At 48.6% G+C, this 16,890-nt stretch overlaps 1 protein-coding gene across 3 annotated transcripts in view; it reads right to left on the bottom strand.

The window, feature by feature from the left end:
* Positions 1–15,880: 15,880 nt before the first annotated feature.
* GATA4 (GATA binding protein 4) overlaps positions 15,881–16,890 on the bottom strand; it is a 38,359-nt gene continuing 37,349 nt past the window's right edge. For all 3 annotated transcript variants that reach the window (XM_073335075.1, XM_073335076.1, XM_073335077.1), the window contains one exon: positions 15,881–16,063. In XM_073335075.1, coding sequence (XP_073191176.1) covers positions 15,881–16,063 — 183 coding nt within the window. The remainder of the gene's footprint in view (positions 16,064–16,890) is intronic.

The following is a 16,890-nucleotide window of genomic DNA, read 5'->3' as shown; positions in this document are numbered from 1 at the left end:
TGCCTGACGCTGCCCCCACCAGACAGGGACCCCCCGACACATCCCAACTGCCCCACCCCCACTGCCGCACATTGCCCCCGTCAGACATTGACCCCCCTCACCCCAACTGCCTCATCGCTCCCCCAGCCAAATAAATCCTCACCAGCCCCTCTGCCTGACACTGCCCCCACCAGACAGGGACCCCCCAACACATCCCAACTACCCCACCCCCACTGCCGCACATTGCCCCCGTCAGACATTGACCCCCCTCACCCCAACTGCCTCATCGCTCCCGCAGCCAAATAAGTCCTCACCAGCCCCTCTGCCTGACACTGTCCCCACCAGACAGGGACCCCCCCCAACATCCCAACTGCCCCACCCCCACTGCCCCACACTGCCCCCATCAGACATTGACCCCCCTCATCCCAACTGCCTCATCGCTCCCCCAGCCAAATAAGTCCTCACCAGTCCCTCTGCCTGACACTGTCCCCACCAGACAGGGACCCCCCCACACACATCCCAACTGCCCCACTGCCCTGGCCCCACTGCCTGACACTGCCCCCACCAGACAGGGACCACCCCCACATCCCCACTGCCCTGGCCCCACTGCCTGACGCTGCCCCCACCAGACAGGGACCCCCCCACATCCCAACTGCCCCACCCCCACTGCCGCACATTGTCCCTGTCAGACATTGACCCCCCTCACCCCAACTGCCTCATTGCTCCCCCAGCCAAATACGTCCTCACCAGCCCCTCTGCCTGACACTGCCCCCACCAGACAGGGACCACCCCCACATCCCCACTGCCCCACCCCCACTGCCCCCACCAGACAGGGACCCCCCCCCCACATCCCAACTGCCCCACTGCCCTGGCCCCACTGCCTGACACTGCCTCCCCACATGACATGCCCCCCCACCCCTGCCACATACAGCCACGCCCAACACTGCCCCACCCCCACCAGACACCACCCCCACTGCCCAGGCACTGCCCCCCCCCAGGCACTGCCCCATCACCCTGTGCTTTTTCCTGCCCCTGTACAGACACACTGTCCTTCTACCCAATTCCCACTGCTGTTCCCGGCTCCTATACCGATAAACTGCTCTGACGACCCAGCGCCAGCCCTCAGAAGCCCAGTTTCCATGTAGGGATGGCACAGTCGCTGTGATGGTCCCTGTGCCTGGCACCGCCGCTGTCGCTTATTGTATCCCATCACCTTGTGTTACCTGCGTGTATCCTGGCGAGCTCCCTCCCTGCTCTGCGCCCTGCAGAGACCCCTCCCTGGCCCTGATCCTGCTGCTGGACCAACTGCCTGAACCCAACTGCCATCTCCCCGGTTCGATCAGCAACGTGGTGCGACCCAACGGATCCTCTGGGGGAAAACGCCGTTGTCTCTGCTTGTCACGCTTTCAGGTGTGGTTCACCACCGTGAGTCCCAGCTTCAGGGCAGACTGACAAAAGCAGGGCAGACCCCCCCGTTCGGGGGGAATATGTTCTATCATTACATTTCACCCACCCAGTAACAAATGTGAACTCCTGAGTCACTGTAGCAGTCTTACCATGGGTCTCCCCCTCCGTCTTTTGTCCTTCTTATTCAAGGGAAATGGAGTCTGGTCCGGCCCTATCATGACACAAAGGATAATGACTTTACCACACCCACTCTTTGCCACTGAATCCTTCTTCCTACTGCAGTATATCTGTGTCATGTTCTGTTTGCTGAAGAACGGAGAAATAAGGGTACATGTGGTGAAAGGGAAACAACTCAGGCATGTTGTTGACAGGCAGTGGGATGACAGTCATGGAGCAAGTATTCAAGCACACAATGGAGGGTTATTGTCACCCCTTTCTGTTGCCCCTGCGGCCTAACCAAGGTGCTTCAGACTCAGCAATACGCAGCTGCTGGGTCTATGACTCCCCTTGTGGCTTTCTCGCCTATTCTGATGGGAACTGTCTTTATTCCAGACTCACCTTTTACTCCGGCCAACCCACAGAGTTCCATGAACCTGCAGTCCATGTACGGGCAGTCTTGCTTTTTGTGTCCTTTGCTCCCACACTGGTAACAAATTACTGCGCCAGCACTTGTATTCGCCTCTTGCATCTCTTTCCTGGGTTTTGATGAAGGAAGATCCTTAATCTTCTTTCCTCCTTCCTGGCTTGTAGGGGGATGCAGTTCTCTCCATGGGAAATCTACTTCCACATACTCCTCCATTACTTTTACTGCAGCATCTAGTGACTCTGGCTGATGCCTCCAGACCCAGACCCTAGAAGCCTTCGGGAGGCTCTGCATAAACTGCTCAAGGATAATTGAGTCCGCCAAGGTCTCTATGTTCTGCCAATCTGGCCTCAACCACTGAGTGGCCCAGTCTAACCTCTTCCGTGAGAACACCCTGAGATGCATTCCACCATTCCACCTAGCCGCTCTACATTTCTGGTGGTACCTCTCCGCTGACAGGCCCACCCTGTCCAGAATAGTGGCTTTCAGAGGTCACAGTCTCTGGTTTGGGGTTCACTCAGGGCCGTATAGGCCGTTTGAGCCTTGCAGGTGAGATAAGGGGCCAGTCGTAGCACCCAACTACCCAAGTACCATCCAGCACGGGCAGCCACCCACTAAAAAGGCACTGGGGGCATCTCGCAGGGCCATTTTATGTCCCTGGCCCACTGCCCAGTTTCCAGTTCCCTCACTGAAAATTATTAACAGCTGCAGGAGCTACTGCTGTTTGAGACCTCTCTTTAATAAACTCCTGTAGCATCTGCTGCTGCTCTGCCTGCCAATTCAGGAGAGCTCATCTCTCCACCTGCTGGGTCTTCTGAATCTCCTCCACTGCGTCCAGAGCCCCCTGCCCTAGCTCAGGTCACCCTCCAGGCTCCTTCTCCAAACCAAGAGGGTTAGGATCTCGGACAAGACCCCAAGTGTCACAGGGTGCTCCCTCAGCTACCCTGTGTGTTGCATTGTCTTGCTGGTTTCCATGGCGCCTCAGTCATGAACATGCCTGAGTTGTTTCCCTTTCACCACATGTACCCTTATTTCTCCGTTCTTCAGCAAACAGACCATGACACAGATATACTGCAGGAGGAGCCTTCTACGTAGCTTCTCGCCTCTGCAGCACTCACCCTCTGAGCAACTCCTCCCTCCTTCCAGCAGAATCATAGAATCATAGAAGATTAGGGTTGGAAGAGACCTCAGGAGGTCATCTAGTCCAATCCCCTGCTCAAAGCAGGACCAACACCTACTAAATCATCCCAGCCAGGGCTTTGCCAAGACAGGCCTTAAAAACCTCTAAGGATGGAGATTCCACCACCTCCCTAGGTAACCCATTCCAGTGCTTCACCACCCTCCTAGTGAAATAGTGTTTCCTAATATCCAACCTAGACCTCCCCCATTGCAACTTTAGACCATTGCTCCTTGTTCTGTTATCTGCCACCACTGAGAACAGCCGAGCTCCATCCTCATTGGAACCCCCCTGCAGGTAGTTGAAGGCTGCTATCAAATCCCCCCTCATTCTTCTCTTCTGAAGACTAAATAACCCCAGTTCCCTCAGCCTCTCCTTGTAAGTCATGTGCCCCAGCCCCCTAATCATTTTCTTTGCCCTCTGCTGGACTCTCTCCAATTTGTCCACATACCTTCTATAGTGGAGGGACCAAAACTGGACACAATACTCCAGGTGTGGCCTCATCAGTGCCGAACAGAAGGGAATAGTCACTTCCCTCGATCTGCTGGCAATACTCCTACTAATGCAGCCCAATATGCCATGAGCCTTCTTGGCAACAAGGGCACAGTGCTGACTGATAACCTGCTTCTCATCCACTGTAAACCCCAGGTCCTTTTCTGCAGAACTGCTGCTTAGCCAGTCGGTCCCCAGCCAGTGAACCTTCAGCCTTCTCCAGGCTGCATCAAGCTCAATGACCAGGGTGCTCTGTCTCAGAGCCTTATGCCAGAGGTTCTCAAACTGGAGGGCAGGCCCCCTTGGGGGATGCGGAATGTATTGTGGGGGGGAGGCGGGAGAAGATTTACGGGAAAAAAACGTACTGCGCACATTTTACCCCCAGCAATGAATTACTAGCAAAGCTGATTCCTCCAGACAGATCAGGTCCTCGGATGGCGCTTGACTCTAGATGGGGATGTGCCTTTGACTCTAGATGGCACTCTGCATTTTGACAGATTTCTGTTAAGCTTGCCTCACATTATACAGCCTCGTTGCCATCTATACGTTAATCCGTTTGCTACGATGCGGTGTGCACATTTCATTGTAAGCACCTTTTGCTTTTGCCCTATTGTAATCAATCATTGGCTCACTCGCCGAACAAAACAAAAAACAACTCCAGTGAAAAACAAAGAAGCCAAAACTGATTCAAGGGAAGCACTGCTGTCGTATATATCAGTATATGTACTTGTGTGGTGGGACGGAGTGGGGAGTAAACTGCTACAGACACAAAGAAGGGGACATGATCAGATAAGTTTGAGAACCTCTGCCCTATGCTATTTAACATTTTTTTTATCAGTGACCTGGAAGAGACCACAACATCATCACTGATAAAGTTTGCAGATGACACAAAAATTGGAGGAGTGGTAAATCATGAAAAGGACACATCACTGATTTAGAGTAATCTGGATCGCTTGGTTCACTGGGCACAAGCAAACCATCTGCATTTTAATATTGCTAAATCTAGGAACAAAGAATGTGGGCCATACTTGCAGGATGGGGGATTCTATCCTGGGAAGCAGGGACTCTGAAAAACATTTGGGTCTCATGGTGGATAATCAGTTGAACATGAGATCCCAGTGTGATGCTCTGGCCAAAAGAGCTAATTGTCATCCTGGGATGCATAAACAGGGGAATCTTGAGTAGGAGCTGGTCACGGATACGTTTGTGACACACGGATATGGTCACACACCGCCCTCCCATGCTGTGGGCCAGTCTACCACCGGGGGGGGTGGGGGCGGGGGGCTACTGAAGCAGGAGATGTCCCCCAGGAGAGCTTGGTGGGAGGGAAGGGGGATGGAGCAATGATTAGGGCGCTAGCCTGGGTCTCGCTCTGCCACAAACATTGGATGACTTCGGGCAGGGCACTTTTTGCCTGTCTGGGCCTCATGTCCCCGCCTGTCAATGGGGATAATAGCACGTCTCCACCTCCCAGCGGTGTTGAGGCGAAATATGTTAGCACGGGAGGCACTCAGATACTACAGGAATGGGACACAGATAAGTACCTCAGAGAGCTTGCAGTATAGGCAGGGGTAACGCCAGCTCCCCCACGCTGCACCTGCAGCTGTGACAGCTCCAACGGGGGAGATGGAGAGAGACCCATCCCACAACAAGCAGTTGCCTGGGGGTTAAAGCTCTCACTCCCGTTGTGGGAGAGCTGTATTCAAACCCCTGCTCCAAAATAAGAAGAATAGGGATTTGAATTTGAGTCTCCCACATCCCAGGTAAGTGCCACCTGGCTACGGGCTGAGATAGGCAACCCCACCCCTGCTGTCTGGCGACAGGTCTTAGGTGTGCTCTGGGAAGCCTATGGGATCAGGGCCCCGCTGGTAAGCTAAGTGGCGGAACATCTGGTTTGAGAAGCCTGCTTTGGGGGCCCTGGGGCTTTGGCTTTAGCGAAGGCTCTGAGACGCTTCAGGGAACCCTCTGTACATGCCCGTGGGTGGAAACTGAGGCACCTATGGGAGTAGGCGGTGGTTTTGAGAATGTCATTGGCACCTAAATATTGGCTGTAGGTGCCTCAGAGGCAGTTAGGTAAACACCTTTGTCTAGCTGACCCTTGCACGCTGCCAGTGTCCGGTATCGAAAATAATTTGTTTGTGTGCGCACACCACTGCCCTCTGCTGGATGGAATCAGAATCGCTCACCTGTGTCAGAGGTGCTATTTGCAGGGAAATCTCCAGGGCTAAGGATCTGTGCTGGAGGGAGCAAGGGGCTCTGAATGGATATGGTGTGCAGCAGAAGAACTGTGCAGTGCTGGGCAGTCAGAGCGTTGCTGTAGCATTTGGAAACCCGAGATGCTAAGGAAAGCACTGATTTAAAAAGAACCCGTATTGTGACATTGTTAAAACCAGATCAGGGTCTGAATTGTTTATAAGCAAATACTGTATGTTTTGTCTTGTAACAGACCAAATAAATCACATGCCAGAGTCTGACGTGTCCAGTGCAAATGTGCCAAATGAGGGGGGGCACCGAGAGAAAGGTGGGCATTCAAACTCTAAAAATCATCATCAGCAGCAGTGTTTGTAACAGTGCATTTTATATGGGATTATTTCCCCACCTATTGACAGTTCTAAGCCAATCCCTGCTCTCCAGACTGCTGTGACTGGACCCAGCCTCTGGGTGCCTTAGCGTAGTGGTTCTCAACACCTGGGGGGTACGCAGAGGTCTTCCAGGGGGTACATCAACTCATCTAGATGTTGATAGAATTTTTTTCTCCAGGAGGGTATGACAATGGAAGGTTTATTAGTGTCCCAAGGAGCCGTCCTCACTTAATATAGTTTTCCTCTACTCTAGAGGTACATAAGAATGGCCATACTGGGTCAGACCAAAGGTCCATTTAGCCCAGTATCCTGTTGTCCCACAGTGGCCAATGCCAGGTGCCCCACAGGGAATGAATAGAACAGGTAATCCTCAAGTTATCCATCCCCTGTCGCCCATTCCCACCTTCTGGCAAACAGAGGCTAGGGACACCATCCCTGCCCATCCTGGCTAACAGCCATTGATGGACCTCTCCTCCATGAATTTATCTAATTCTTTTTCTAACTAGTCCTCAAATTGCAGGGTTTGGGTCTGACTCTCTCCCAGATTTGGGGGGTCTTCCACTTTGTGGTTTTGGTGCAGCCAGTTGCAGAACAGAAGCCAGTCATAAAGTTTGGCTCTGGACCAGAAGCTAAGAAAGATGAATTTAACTTGGAACAGGTGCAGAGAAGGGCTACTGAAATGATCAGGGAATGGAGAACCGGTCTTGTGAGGGGAGACTGGAAGAGCTTGACTTGTTCAGTCTAGCAAAAAGAGGGCTGAGCAGGCATATGACAGCTCTCTGCAAATACATTAGGGGGGTAAACACCAGGGAGGGTGAAAAGCTATTTAAGCTAAAGGACAATGTTGGCACAAGAACAAATGGCTATAAACTGGCCATGAATAAATTCAGGTTGGAAATTAAAAGACAGTTTCTAACCATCAGAGGGGTGAGGTTCTACAAATTTATGAGAGTGATTGCATGACAGGGCTGCTTGTGCTGGTAAGGGGCAGGGCTCATCAGGCTTGTGGGGGGTCACTTCTGGTTTATATTTCATGTTTCTAAATGCTCATGCTTCAGGGTTTCAGCCGGCCACCTGCAGGGATCAGGAAGGAATTAGCCCCTTCCCCTCAATGTATTCTGGGTTATGGGTATTTTTTTTTTTAAATTGCCTTCCTCTGAAGCATCAGGACTGGCCACAACTGGAGATTCAGCGGGAAGGGCCAGGGCTCTGAGGTAGTACAGAGCAGTCACTCTCAGGGGCTTGGCTGGCTGATTCTTCCTCACGTGCTCAGGCTGTAGCTGATCACAAAATGTGGGGTTAGGAATTTTCCCCCAGCTCAGACTTGCAGTGACCATGTGGTTTTTGGGGTTTTTTTTGCCTTCCTCTGCAGCTAATAGTTGCAGGTTATTTACCAGGATTATCTGAGTGTATTTTAATCATCTCCCTGCCATTGCAGGGTCCTCGGACACTGGTGCACCTTGGTTCATCCTGTTTTCTTCCTGTGGCACATTGTAGTCTCGTCTGCTGTGGGCTGAAATGCTTGGGTCTCATTTTGGTTGTTGGTTCTAGTGGGCAGGGGCTGGGTGGCCTGTGACAGACAGGAGGTCACACGAGATGATTTGGTGGTCCAGTCTGGCCTTAAACTCTCTGACTCTCCAGAGTTGAGGCATGTTCAGAGCCAGGAATTTGGTTGCCGGCTGGGGTGGTATTTTTGTGTGTGATGTGGACACTTAGGAACTGCACTGAGATACCAACCATTCAGCAGTCACGGCTTTCGGGCAATACATTCAGGCCAGGGAACTAGACGTGAAGTGCCCTATATACCATGCCCAGACCCCTGGAGCCGTCCAGTCCTTCCTCCTAAACTCGTCTGTGTTTCCCTCTTCAAACACATTGGCATGAGAAGGACGGATCATGCAGCTCATCTCAACAGTGACAGCAAGGAAGCAAACACGCAACCTTGTTTGCAGAGCTGTACCCTGTGAACTGCCCCTGCTTCGGTCACTCAGAGCCTCACTGGGGGCCCAATCTTGCGACATCAATGAGAGCTGAGAGTGCGCCACACTGCAGAAGATCAGATGTGCCTCTCAATCCGTTGCTGAGGTTGGGTTTGACATACAGCGACAGCTCTCGGAGAGCAGAGGGTGCCCTCCTGTGCTGAGTCTGTGCCAATTGCATTAGCCTTCATTTTGGTTTCAAGCCGTTGTGCTCCCACGAAGAGCAACACAAAACGGGGGAGAAACAAGGGAAAAGCTAACGGTCCAGATAATAAATGTAGTAATACCTGGCTCTTGTACAGGGTGTTTCATCAGTAGATGCTTTACAAAGGAAATAAATACCTTTCGCCTCATTTAAAAGATGGCGAAACAGATGTTGTCTGCATGTCCCTCTTGGTCCTGCATGAAAACAGTGGGTTTTTTTAAGCATCTAGCCACCTAACCCCCATTGAAATCAATGAGTTTTAGGCACTTAGATGCTTTTGAAAATCCCACTAGGCACCTAAATACCTTTACAAATCAGTTCCTGGGTGCATTAGATGATCCGGCCCTTTCAGGGAAATTGTGTGGCAGCCCAGCCTATGCTGGCCTTGCAAAAAGCATCTGCAAATTTTCCAGCTCCCAAGTGGGCACCTTACTGCACAGTCCCCTCAATCCATCACCCATCTGGAACACAAAAATCAGCCCACCCCCATATCCTATCACCTCTCCCCCTTCTCCATCTCTCTTCTCCTTCCCCAGTGCGGGACTCACTCTCCCTCCTTCCGTTCCCATCCCAGGTCCTCCCTTCTGATCCACACCCAGCCCATCAACTCCCCTTTCATATCCCAATTGTGCCCCTGTCCTTTAGTCCTTGTCCAAGTCTCTTCTGTTCTCCCCTGTCCTCCTCTTTCGTCTTTTTCACCCCCCTCCCACCCTAATCCCAGCCTGCTCTTCCATTGTTTTCCAACCTATCCTCATACTCCACCCTATTCTTCACCCCCAGCAGTTCTTTAGTCTTCCTCCTCCCCACACCTTCTCCCAGTCCCCTCAGTCCATTCTCCCCTTGCCTCATCCTCTCCCAGCTCCTCCTCCTCTTCCCCCAGCTTCCTCATCCCATCAGTTCCCTTGCTCTTTCTTCTCCCAACCCCCAGCCCTCCTCTGTGCCTCAGAGACTGGTTTGGGCTCCTTGATCAGCAGCTGAAGTACCATAGCTATGTCTCAGCCCATCTGCTTCTCCCTGCCAGCTGCTCACCACTGCCCCTGCTCCGGCCCATCAGTGGCTCTTTCATTGGAGCGGGGAGGAGCTAAATGTAGAGAGGCAGCCTAATTGGCTGGGTGGCGAAGGAAGGGTGGGATTTCACACACTGGCCACACCCACCGCAGCAGCTGATCACAATCCTGAGGCTCAGCTGGGGAGAATACAGATCTGGCAGCTTGTGCCTCCAGCCAAAAGCTGGGGGTTACACAGGCCTGGTGTCACCAGAATAAAAGGCCCTGATCCTGCAAAATGACTCACACAGAAGCTTCACTTTGGGCATGTGAGTAGCCCATTGAGTTCCCAAAACTACTCAGGTGCTCGAACACGTGTGCAGCTTTGTTAAGTCCTTTGGTTTAAAAGTGGTTTGTTTCAGTTTAATTTAAAGCAGTTCCTGGTCAGCCTAAACTAAATCAATAGTATACAAAGAAAAATGTGAAAGAACATTAAGGCTGCAAAGTCAAGCACCCAACAGTTAGGAAATGTCAGAACCATAATTCAACCCCCTTGTACATACGCATTAAGTTGCAGTCTTACATGGTCACATGCTATTATTTTTCACAAGACATGCCAGGCTCAGGCTAATGGGTCATTGACACTCTACATAAACTGTACACTTATACATACGTCCAATCAATTCATTGCAAGAACTCAGCATGCAAATTCCCATAAGAAAGAAGCTTTATTATTATAAGTTTTATTACCATTGTTTTATTTCCATTAGTTCGAAAGGTGTAGAAGTTATGTGGATTGGTAGCCATACTAATTCATAATATATATTTTTTTACATCTTTAAATAATTACAGCTTGTTCATTCCCCCCCCCCCACCCTTACAAATAAGTGTCTGTTTTCATGGGACCTTCCCGATGAGTTTGGAAAGCACCAAACTTTACCAAAGGAAAAAGAAAAACAAAAAACCCCACAACATAGTCACAGCTTCAGAGTTACATTAAGAATTGTTGATCAGCATTACAATTCCCCTTCAAATTTCCTTAATGTTTCCTGATCAGATACGTTCCAATCAGCCAGTAAGACTGCAATCTAAATACAGATCTTTTCTGATCAAAAAATGTATCAGTGATTAAAGATATTGCACTTTCACAAAGATGAAAGACAATCAGTACTGGTAAATGACCTTTCTAACCCACCAGTATCCACCATGGCTACCTTCTCCGCATGTCCCTATATTACCAAAGGACCCATAACGGAGGTCTGATTTTACTGGTATTTGCAGCTTAGACCCTGATCCTGCAAATATTTAAATACACGTATAAATTTACTCATGTGAGGAACCTAACTGATTTTTATGGGACTCCTCACATGACTGAATTTGTGCACATGCTTATGTGTTTGCAAGATCAGGGCCTTCAATTTTAAGCTCTTTAGGGCAGGACAGAATGCTCTGTTTTTGCACAGCGCCTAACACAATGGGGCCCTGATTGAGGCCACTGGTCATACTGTAATACAAATAATAAATAATCTTGTCTTTATAAGCTTTCAGTAACCTGCTCATCTTATTTTATTTGAGATGGGCCAGAACCGAAACCAAAACAAATCCCCCCTCCCCCCGGATCCAAGCCCCTCCCCTCCAAACTAAAGAAGGGAGTGGCTAAAATATAACCCCCCAAATTTATAAATGGACCCTCGCTTTACAATGGGCTGTACCAAACCCCAGAAGGCTGTTGTGTTCAGACCTCATCGCTTCATAATACTTCTTAGGCCAGGGGTTCTCAAACTGGGGGTCGGGACCCTTCAGGGGGTCGCAAGGTTATTAACATGGGGGGGTTGCGAGCTGTCAGCCTCCACCCCAAACCCTGCTTTGCCTCCTGCATTTAAAATAGCGTTAAATATATTTAAAAGTATTTTTAACTTATAAGGGGGGGTCACACTCAGAGGCTTGCTATGTGAAAGGGGTCATCAGTAAAAAAGTTTGAGAGCCACTGTCTTAGGAGGTTTCTCAGATCTCCCCCATTTCTAGAATTCATCAGCCTAATAAACATGATCTCCTTTCTCAACATCACCCCCTTCTAAACTGTCTCTGACCTGCAGAAGGATCTGTACATGCTCCTAGGTCTTGCAACTGACTTTCAGCCCACTGCTGGCCTTCGCAGACTAATTGCTTGGAAGCCTTGTGTTTGAATTAATATGTCCATTTCCCATCCTGTGTTTGTCGAGCACCTAGCACAACCAGGTCCTTGTCCATGACTGGGGCTCTGAGGAGCTAAAATACTACAAATAATAAGAATAATAATTAGCTTAGTCTCTAGCTAATGTCTAACAGCTATTTAGATTGTAAGCTCTTTGGGCAGGAACTGTCTGCTACTCTGGGTTTATGCAGCACCTAGCACAATGAGGCCCCATTCTCCGTGGCTCCTTAGGCACTACCATAATAAACTTGATTAATAACAACACTATTGGGTAGGAAGTAGACTAGGGTTGTGGATCTAAAACATCTGAGAGCAGCGTTGGATGAATTAAAAGAGCAGTAGAACAAGAAGGTCTCTTGACTCATCTGTACTTCTGCTGTGTACAACGGAGAGAGAAATAAGGCTACATGAAGAATATTGAAACAATTCATTTTTCTGCTAAACATAGCAAAACTGTTTTCCTCAGGCCTCCAAAGCTCCCTGCTTCAGAGGTGGCTATGTCTCGTGGTGCAAAGACCCTCAAAAACCCCCTTATGCATTGAATAGCCCTAGCTCCATATCTCCCCAGGCCTGAAGGATGGGCAGGGGCAAACCACTGAATGGACTCACAGAGAGAAAGGAACATTCTGTTTGCTTTGGGTCCTAGATTCCAGAGATGGCAAGCAGCTAGAAGACCATCTAGCCCTGCGGGATCCCCATCAAGGTACGATACTTGAATTTCTACATTTACTAGCGTTTTGTCCAACCTACTTTGAAGTGTCCCCAGGTGTTGGCATTACTTTAGGTCAAGTTCAAGGTGTGTGTGAGTGTGCATCTCTCTAAGGGAAAGGAAAGTATAGGACATTCAGGCACAGGTGGACAGCGAGTTCACCAGATTTAAAGAGGTGCTGTTACTCAGGGAGAAGGCTGGCTGAAGGATCCAGTGAAAGAAGGAGCTGCCTAGCCAGAAGAACCACACTCATGCCCAGGGAGATGCTGTCAGCAATCTGCTGCCTCTGTGCATTCATCTCAAAATTATATTGACAGGTTTCAGAGTAGCAGCCGTGTTAGTCTGTATTCGCAAAAAGCAGGACTTTGTGGCACCTTAGAGACGAACAAATTTATTTGAGCATAAGCTTTTGTGAGCTACAGCTCACTTCATCGGATGCATTCAGTGGAAAATACAGTGGGGACATTTATATACATAGAGAACATGAAACAATGGGTGTTACCATACACACTGCATCCGATGAAGTGAGCTGTAGCTCACGAAAGCTCATGCTCAAATAAATTGGTTAGTCTCTAAGGTGCCACAAGTCCTCCTTTTCTTTTTACTGTAAAGAGAGTGATCACTTAAGGAGGGGGGGGCGGGAAACCTTTTGTAGTGATAATCAAGGTGGGCCATTTCCAGCAGTTCCTCAGACAGTTCTTGTCAACTGCTGGAAATGGCTCACCTTGATTATCACTACAAAAGGTCCCCTCCCCCGTCCCCCCCAGCTCTCCTGCTGGTAATAGCTCACCTTAAGTAATCACTCTCCTTACAATAAAAAGAAAAGGAGTACTTGTGGCACCTTAGAGACTAACCAATTTATAAATTGGTCTCTAAGGTGCCACAAGTCCTCCTTTTCTTTTTGCGAATACAGACTAACACGGCTGTTACTCTGAAACCTCTCCTTACAGTGTGTATGGTAACACCCACTGTTTCATGTTCTCTATGTATATAAATCTCCCCACTGTATTTTCCACTGAATGCATCTGAGGAAGTGAGCTGTAGCTCACAAAAGCTTATGCTCAAATAAATTTGTTAGTCTCTAAGGTGCCATAAGTACTCCTTTTCTTTTCTCAAAATCATATTGTCTTTTGTGTTATTTTCCCCCCAGCTGTATGAGCTTGTATTTTTCCAGCCTGAATGCCCTGTTGTTCTTTTCTGACCACATTTTTAACCTCGCTATGGGCCTGATTCAAAGCCCACTGAAGTCAACAGAAAAACGCCCATGTATTTCAATGGGCCTAGTACCGTCTGTATTGTTTTTCTCTCCTCACTAGCATTCACAACTTACTATGATCTGTAGATCATTTGGTATCATCTGCAGATTTTATTAATACCTCATGTACTGCCTCTTCTAGATCATTAATGAAGATGTTAATAAGATCAGCCTTGATATCGGTCCTTGCAAGGTAAGAGGTTGAGGGGTGATGGAGATAGAGGTTCTGGGAATCTTAGAAGTTAGAGATGGAAAAGACCTAGCAGGTCATGGAATCCATTCCCATGGGCCTATGCAGAATTGTTCCTTATTACTGGCTGGATCATGCCCCCCCTACTGCAGGATACCCTATGGTGTAAAACACCACAAGGATCTCCTGCCCCACATTGTTCCGCCACCAGGGGGTGCAGTTACCTCCCGCCTGCAATCAGCTGTGGAACCCATCCAGAAACCCTCTGGATCTCCAAGGATCTATTCAGATCCCAGGAGTACTGGAAGGGTCCATGCTTCCATTGCAACGCTGCACCCCTCGCTCCCAGCCCCTGTCTGCGCAGCTCCATTAACATCTCCCCAGCTGGGCCTGCCGGGGCAACACCCCCTTAAAGGGGCATCCCACCACCCAGGGAAGTTGCAGTGGGGAGACAAAACAGCCCTTTGTCTCTCCACAGCCCCATCTCTGAACATCGCGTTCTCACCCACTCACCCCTGTGTTGACTTCAGACCTACAGAGAGGCCTTTGCAGGGTTGGAGGGAAATGTGGAATGTTTCCATGGCGACAGCTTAGGGGCCTCCTCCACCCCATCTGTTCAGGAGAGACTCACACACCGCGGACACCTTCGTATATGGATCTGGGGGGGCACAATCCCTCCCCTCTCTATATTTTCTTTTAGTGCTTTACACAGTCAAGTTTTGACTCTAAGGAGGACAGAGAAAGGTTGGGCAGACAAGAGGAGAGATGGGTGCCTGAGAATTGGGGTGCGGGGGAGAAGGAGATCGGGAAACCTGTTTGGTTGATCAAAAGGGCCCCAAGAAGTTCTCTGCCTACACAAATAGGGCTGGCCCTCCATGGGGCAGCCACTCTTCTGGGCCTTGTGGGGAGATAATACTAGTCTCTTCATATTTAAAAAATACATGTAATTAAGCTTGTCCCATGGGTATCACAGCTGTGTGCTCATGCTTAGCTGGCGACTAGATTTTTCCCTGCCTATGATATTCAGTTACACAGTGGATGATCACAAGGCCGCTTTCTGCCCACAGTGATGCCTTTAGGAAAGCTGAATTGCTAATTGGCTTTAGTTGGACGTGGGGGAGGGAAACAGGTCTGTGTTTGGGTTAAAAGGCAGATACTGCCATGGAAAAAAGATAATCAGATTTATCAATGGCAACGGAAAACATCAGAAAGAACGTAGAATAATTAATTGTGATAGGCCACAGGATCATACACAATTGCAGCACCATGTCACGGCGGTAATCACAGTGTTGCCCTGCTCTAGAGATCCTCGAGCCAGGCTCCTTGCTATCTCAAAGGGCAGAATCCAACATTTTCCATCATGTTTTTCATAAACTCTCTGGGTCTCTTCCCCCGCAACTCGCAAAGACTTTCACTGAAACATTAGGCCTGGCTGCGAGACCTTCTCCAGCCTTTTGGAAACACGATCCCATAATTAGGAAAGACAAAATCGTTCCTGTTAAATAAGTACAATGGTTCGGTTCTCTGACTCCTTGGTAACATGAAAACAAAGCTTTGGATGTTTTGGTACATATGTGAGCTGAGTTCTTCTTTCTTCTTAAACCGAATCATGGTATTGAAATCCACAAAAGCAGCCAAAGTTGTGTCAAATTAAGTCTACGTAACAAATTGTCCTGGAGCCAGCTTTGCTGAATGGAAGGACATCAACTCTCTGCCTTTGGGCGATAACAAGGCAATGGCATTTTCTCCTGGGCTGACCTGGTCAGGAAACGAATGGATGGTGAGAAGAAGAAAGTGTCTCCGTGCCATCACTATCCGAGATGTCAAAGCCAGAAGTTTAAAAAACACCTGAGTCCTGTCTTTGTTTCTGGCTGTTTCATAGAAAGTGGTTACAATCTGGTCTGTTTAAAGGGAAAGATTCAGATCAGCCACTGTTATGATGAAACTGGGTCTTCTCTGCTTACTTAGTATTAGCTGTTCCTGGAAGTCCTCTTTATAATACCGTACGGAATTGTTCTTCCAGAATTACATCATACTTCCCTCGAGGAGAGAGGGGAAAAAGCAAACACTTTTGCTTGATTATTATGTGGCGTCTTTGTATCTCACGTGGGTGAGCCTGAAGTTCATGGGAGGAGGAAGAGGTTATGCAGTTATGATGTCTCCATGGCTTTCGGCTAAGACCAGGCTATTCCAGGAGTCCTGTTTGGAGCTGGCCTGTGGAGGTTGGCTGATGGCTGATTGGTAGCCCTGTGGGGAAAGCTTCAGGGCTGAAATAGCAGGGTGAATAGAAGATCCGTGCCCAGACATCGCGGTGACTGAGAATGCCTACAAACAATGTAAAAGTGAAAAGATTTTTTTTTAATTGCTTCAGACTAACAACATTACAGCAAGGAGAAAGCATTTCACTTTCCACAGGTCTAATGTTACATTAATATGTACATGCAAAGACATGAGATTTGCAATATTGAATTAAACCATCGGTTCACTGTATCTGGTATCCTGCTTCAATGCCTGATTTGTGATGCTTCAGAGAAAGACAGTTTCCCTTTTCCTCTGAACCCATGCCATTTATAACACTGCAGAGAGTGCACTGAGTTCTTTTCTGAACTCTACAGGTGACCATTTTATACCCTGAGGTATAAGATTTGACCACCAATTACCCTTTGATTAATAGCTTGCTCATGCAGAGTGTAATCAGCGCTACATTACTCTGGGCTCGATACTGCAAGCATTGGATCAATCCAGCAAAGCCCGTAAGCATATGAATTTTTATTATGATGATTTAATATTATTTGATTTATTATTTAATATTGGTTTTATGGTCAGAATGCTCAAATATTACACTGAGCCTTTTATTTAAACATTGGCGTTCTTTGGATGAGTTTAACAGAGGCTAAGCTAACTCAGTCTCGAATATTAGTCTCGTTATGATATAGGGAATCAAATATCTTCTTAACCAAGAAACAACAGCTACAAATAAACAGGCTTCCACACAGATCAGGTTCCAGATTTGTCCGTCTTGTTCACCAGGGGCGTCAGCCTGCCTGGAACTGTATAAGGCACATAGAGACATCTAGTGGCTGAATAATATACTGCAAATAAACTTATTGTTACAAGTCTGGCATATAGCGTAGAGCTGTGTGATTCTGGTG

This window comes from Lepidochelys kempii, chromosome 3 (genome assembly GCF_965140265.1).
Source record: "Lepidochelys kempii isolate rLepKem1 chromosome 3, rLepKem1.hap2, whole genome shotgun sequence".
NCBI classification, from domain to species: Eukaryota; Metazoa; Chordata; order Testudines; family Cheloniidae; genus Lepidochelys; species Lepidochelys kempii.
Note: the sequence above shows the minus strand (reverse complement) of the source record. Positions and strands in the feature narration are given on the sequence as shown.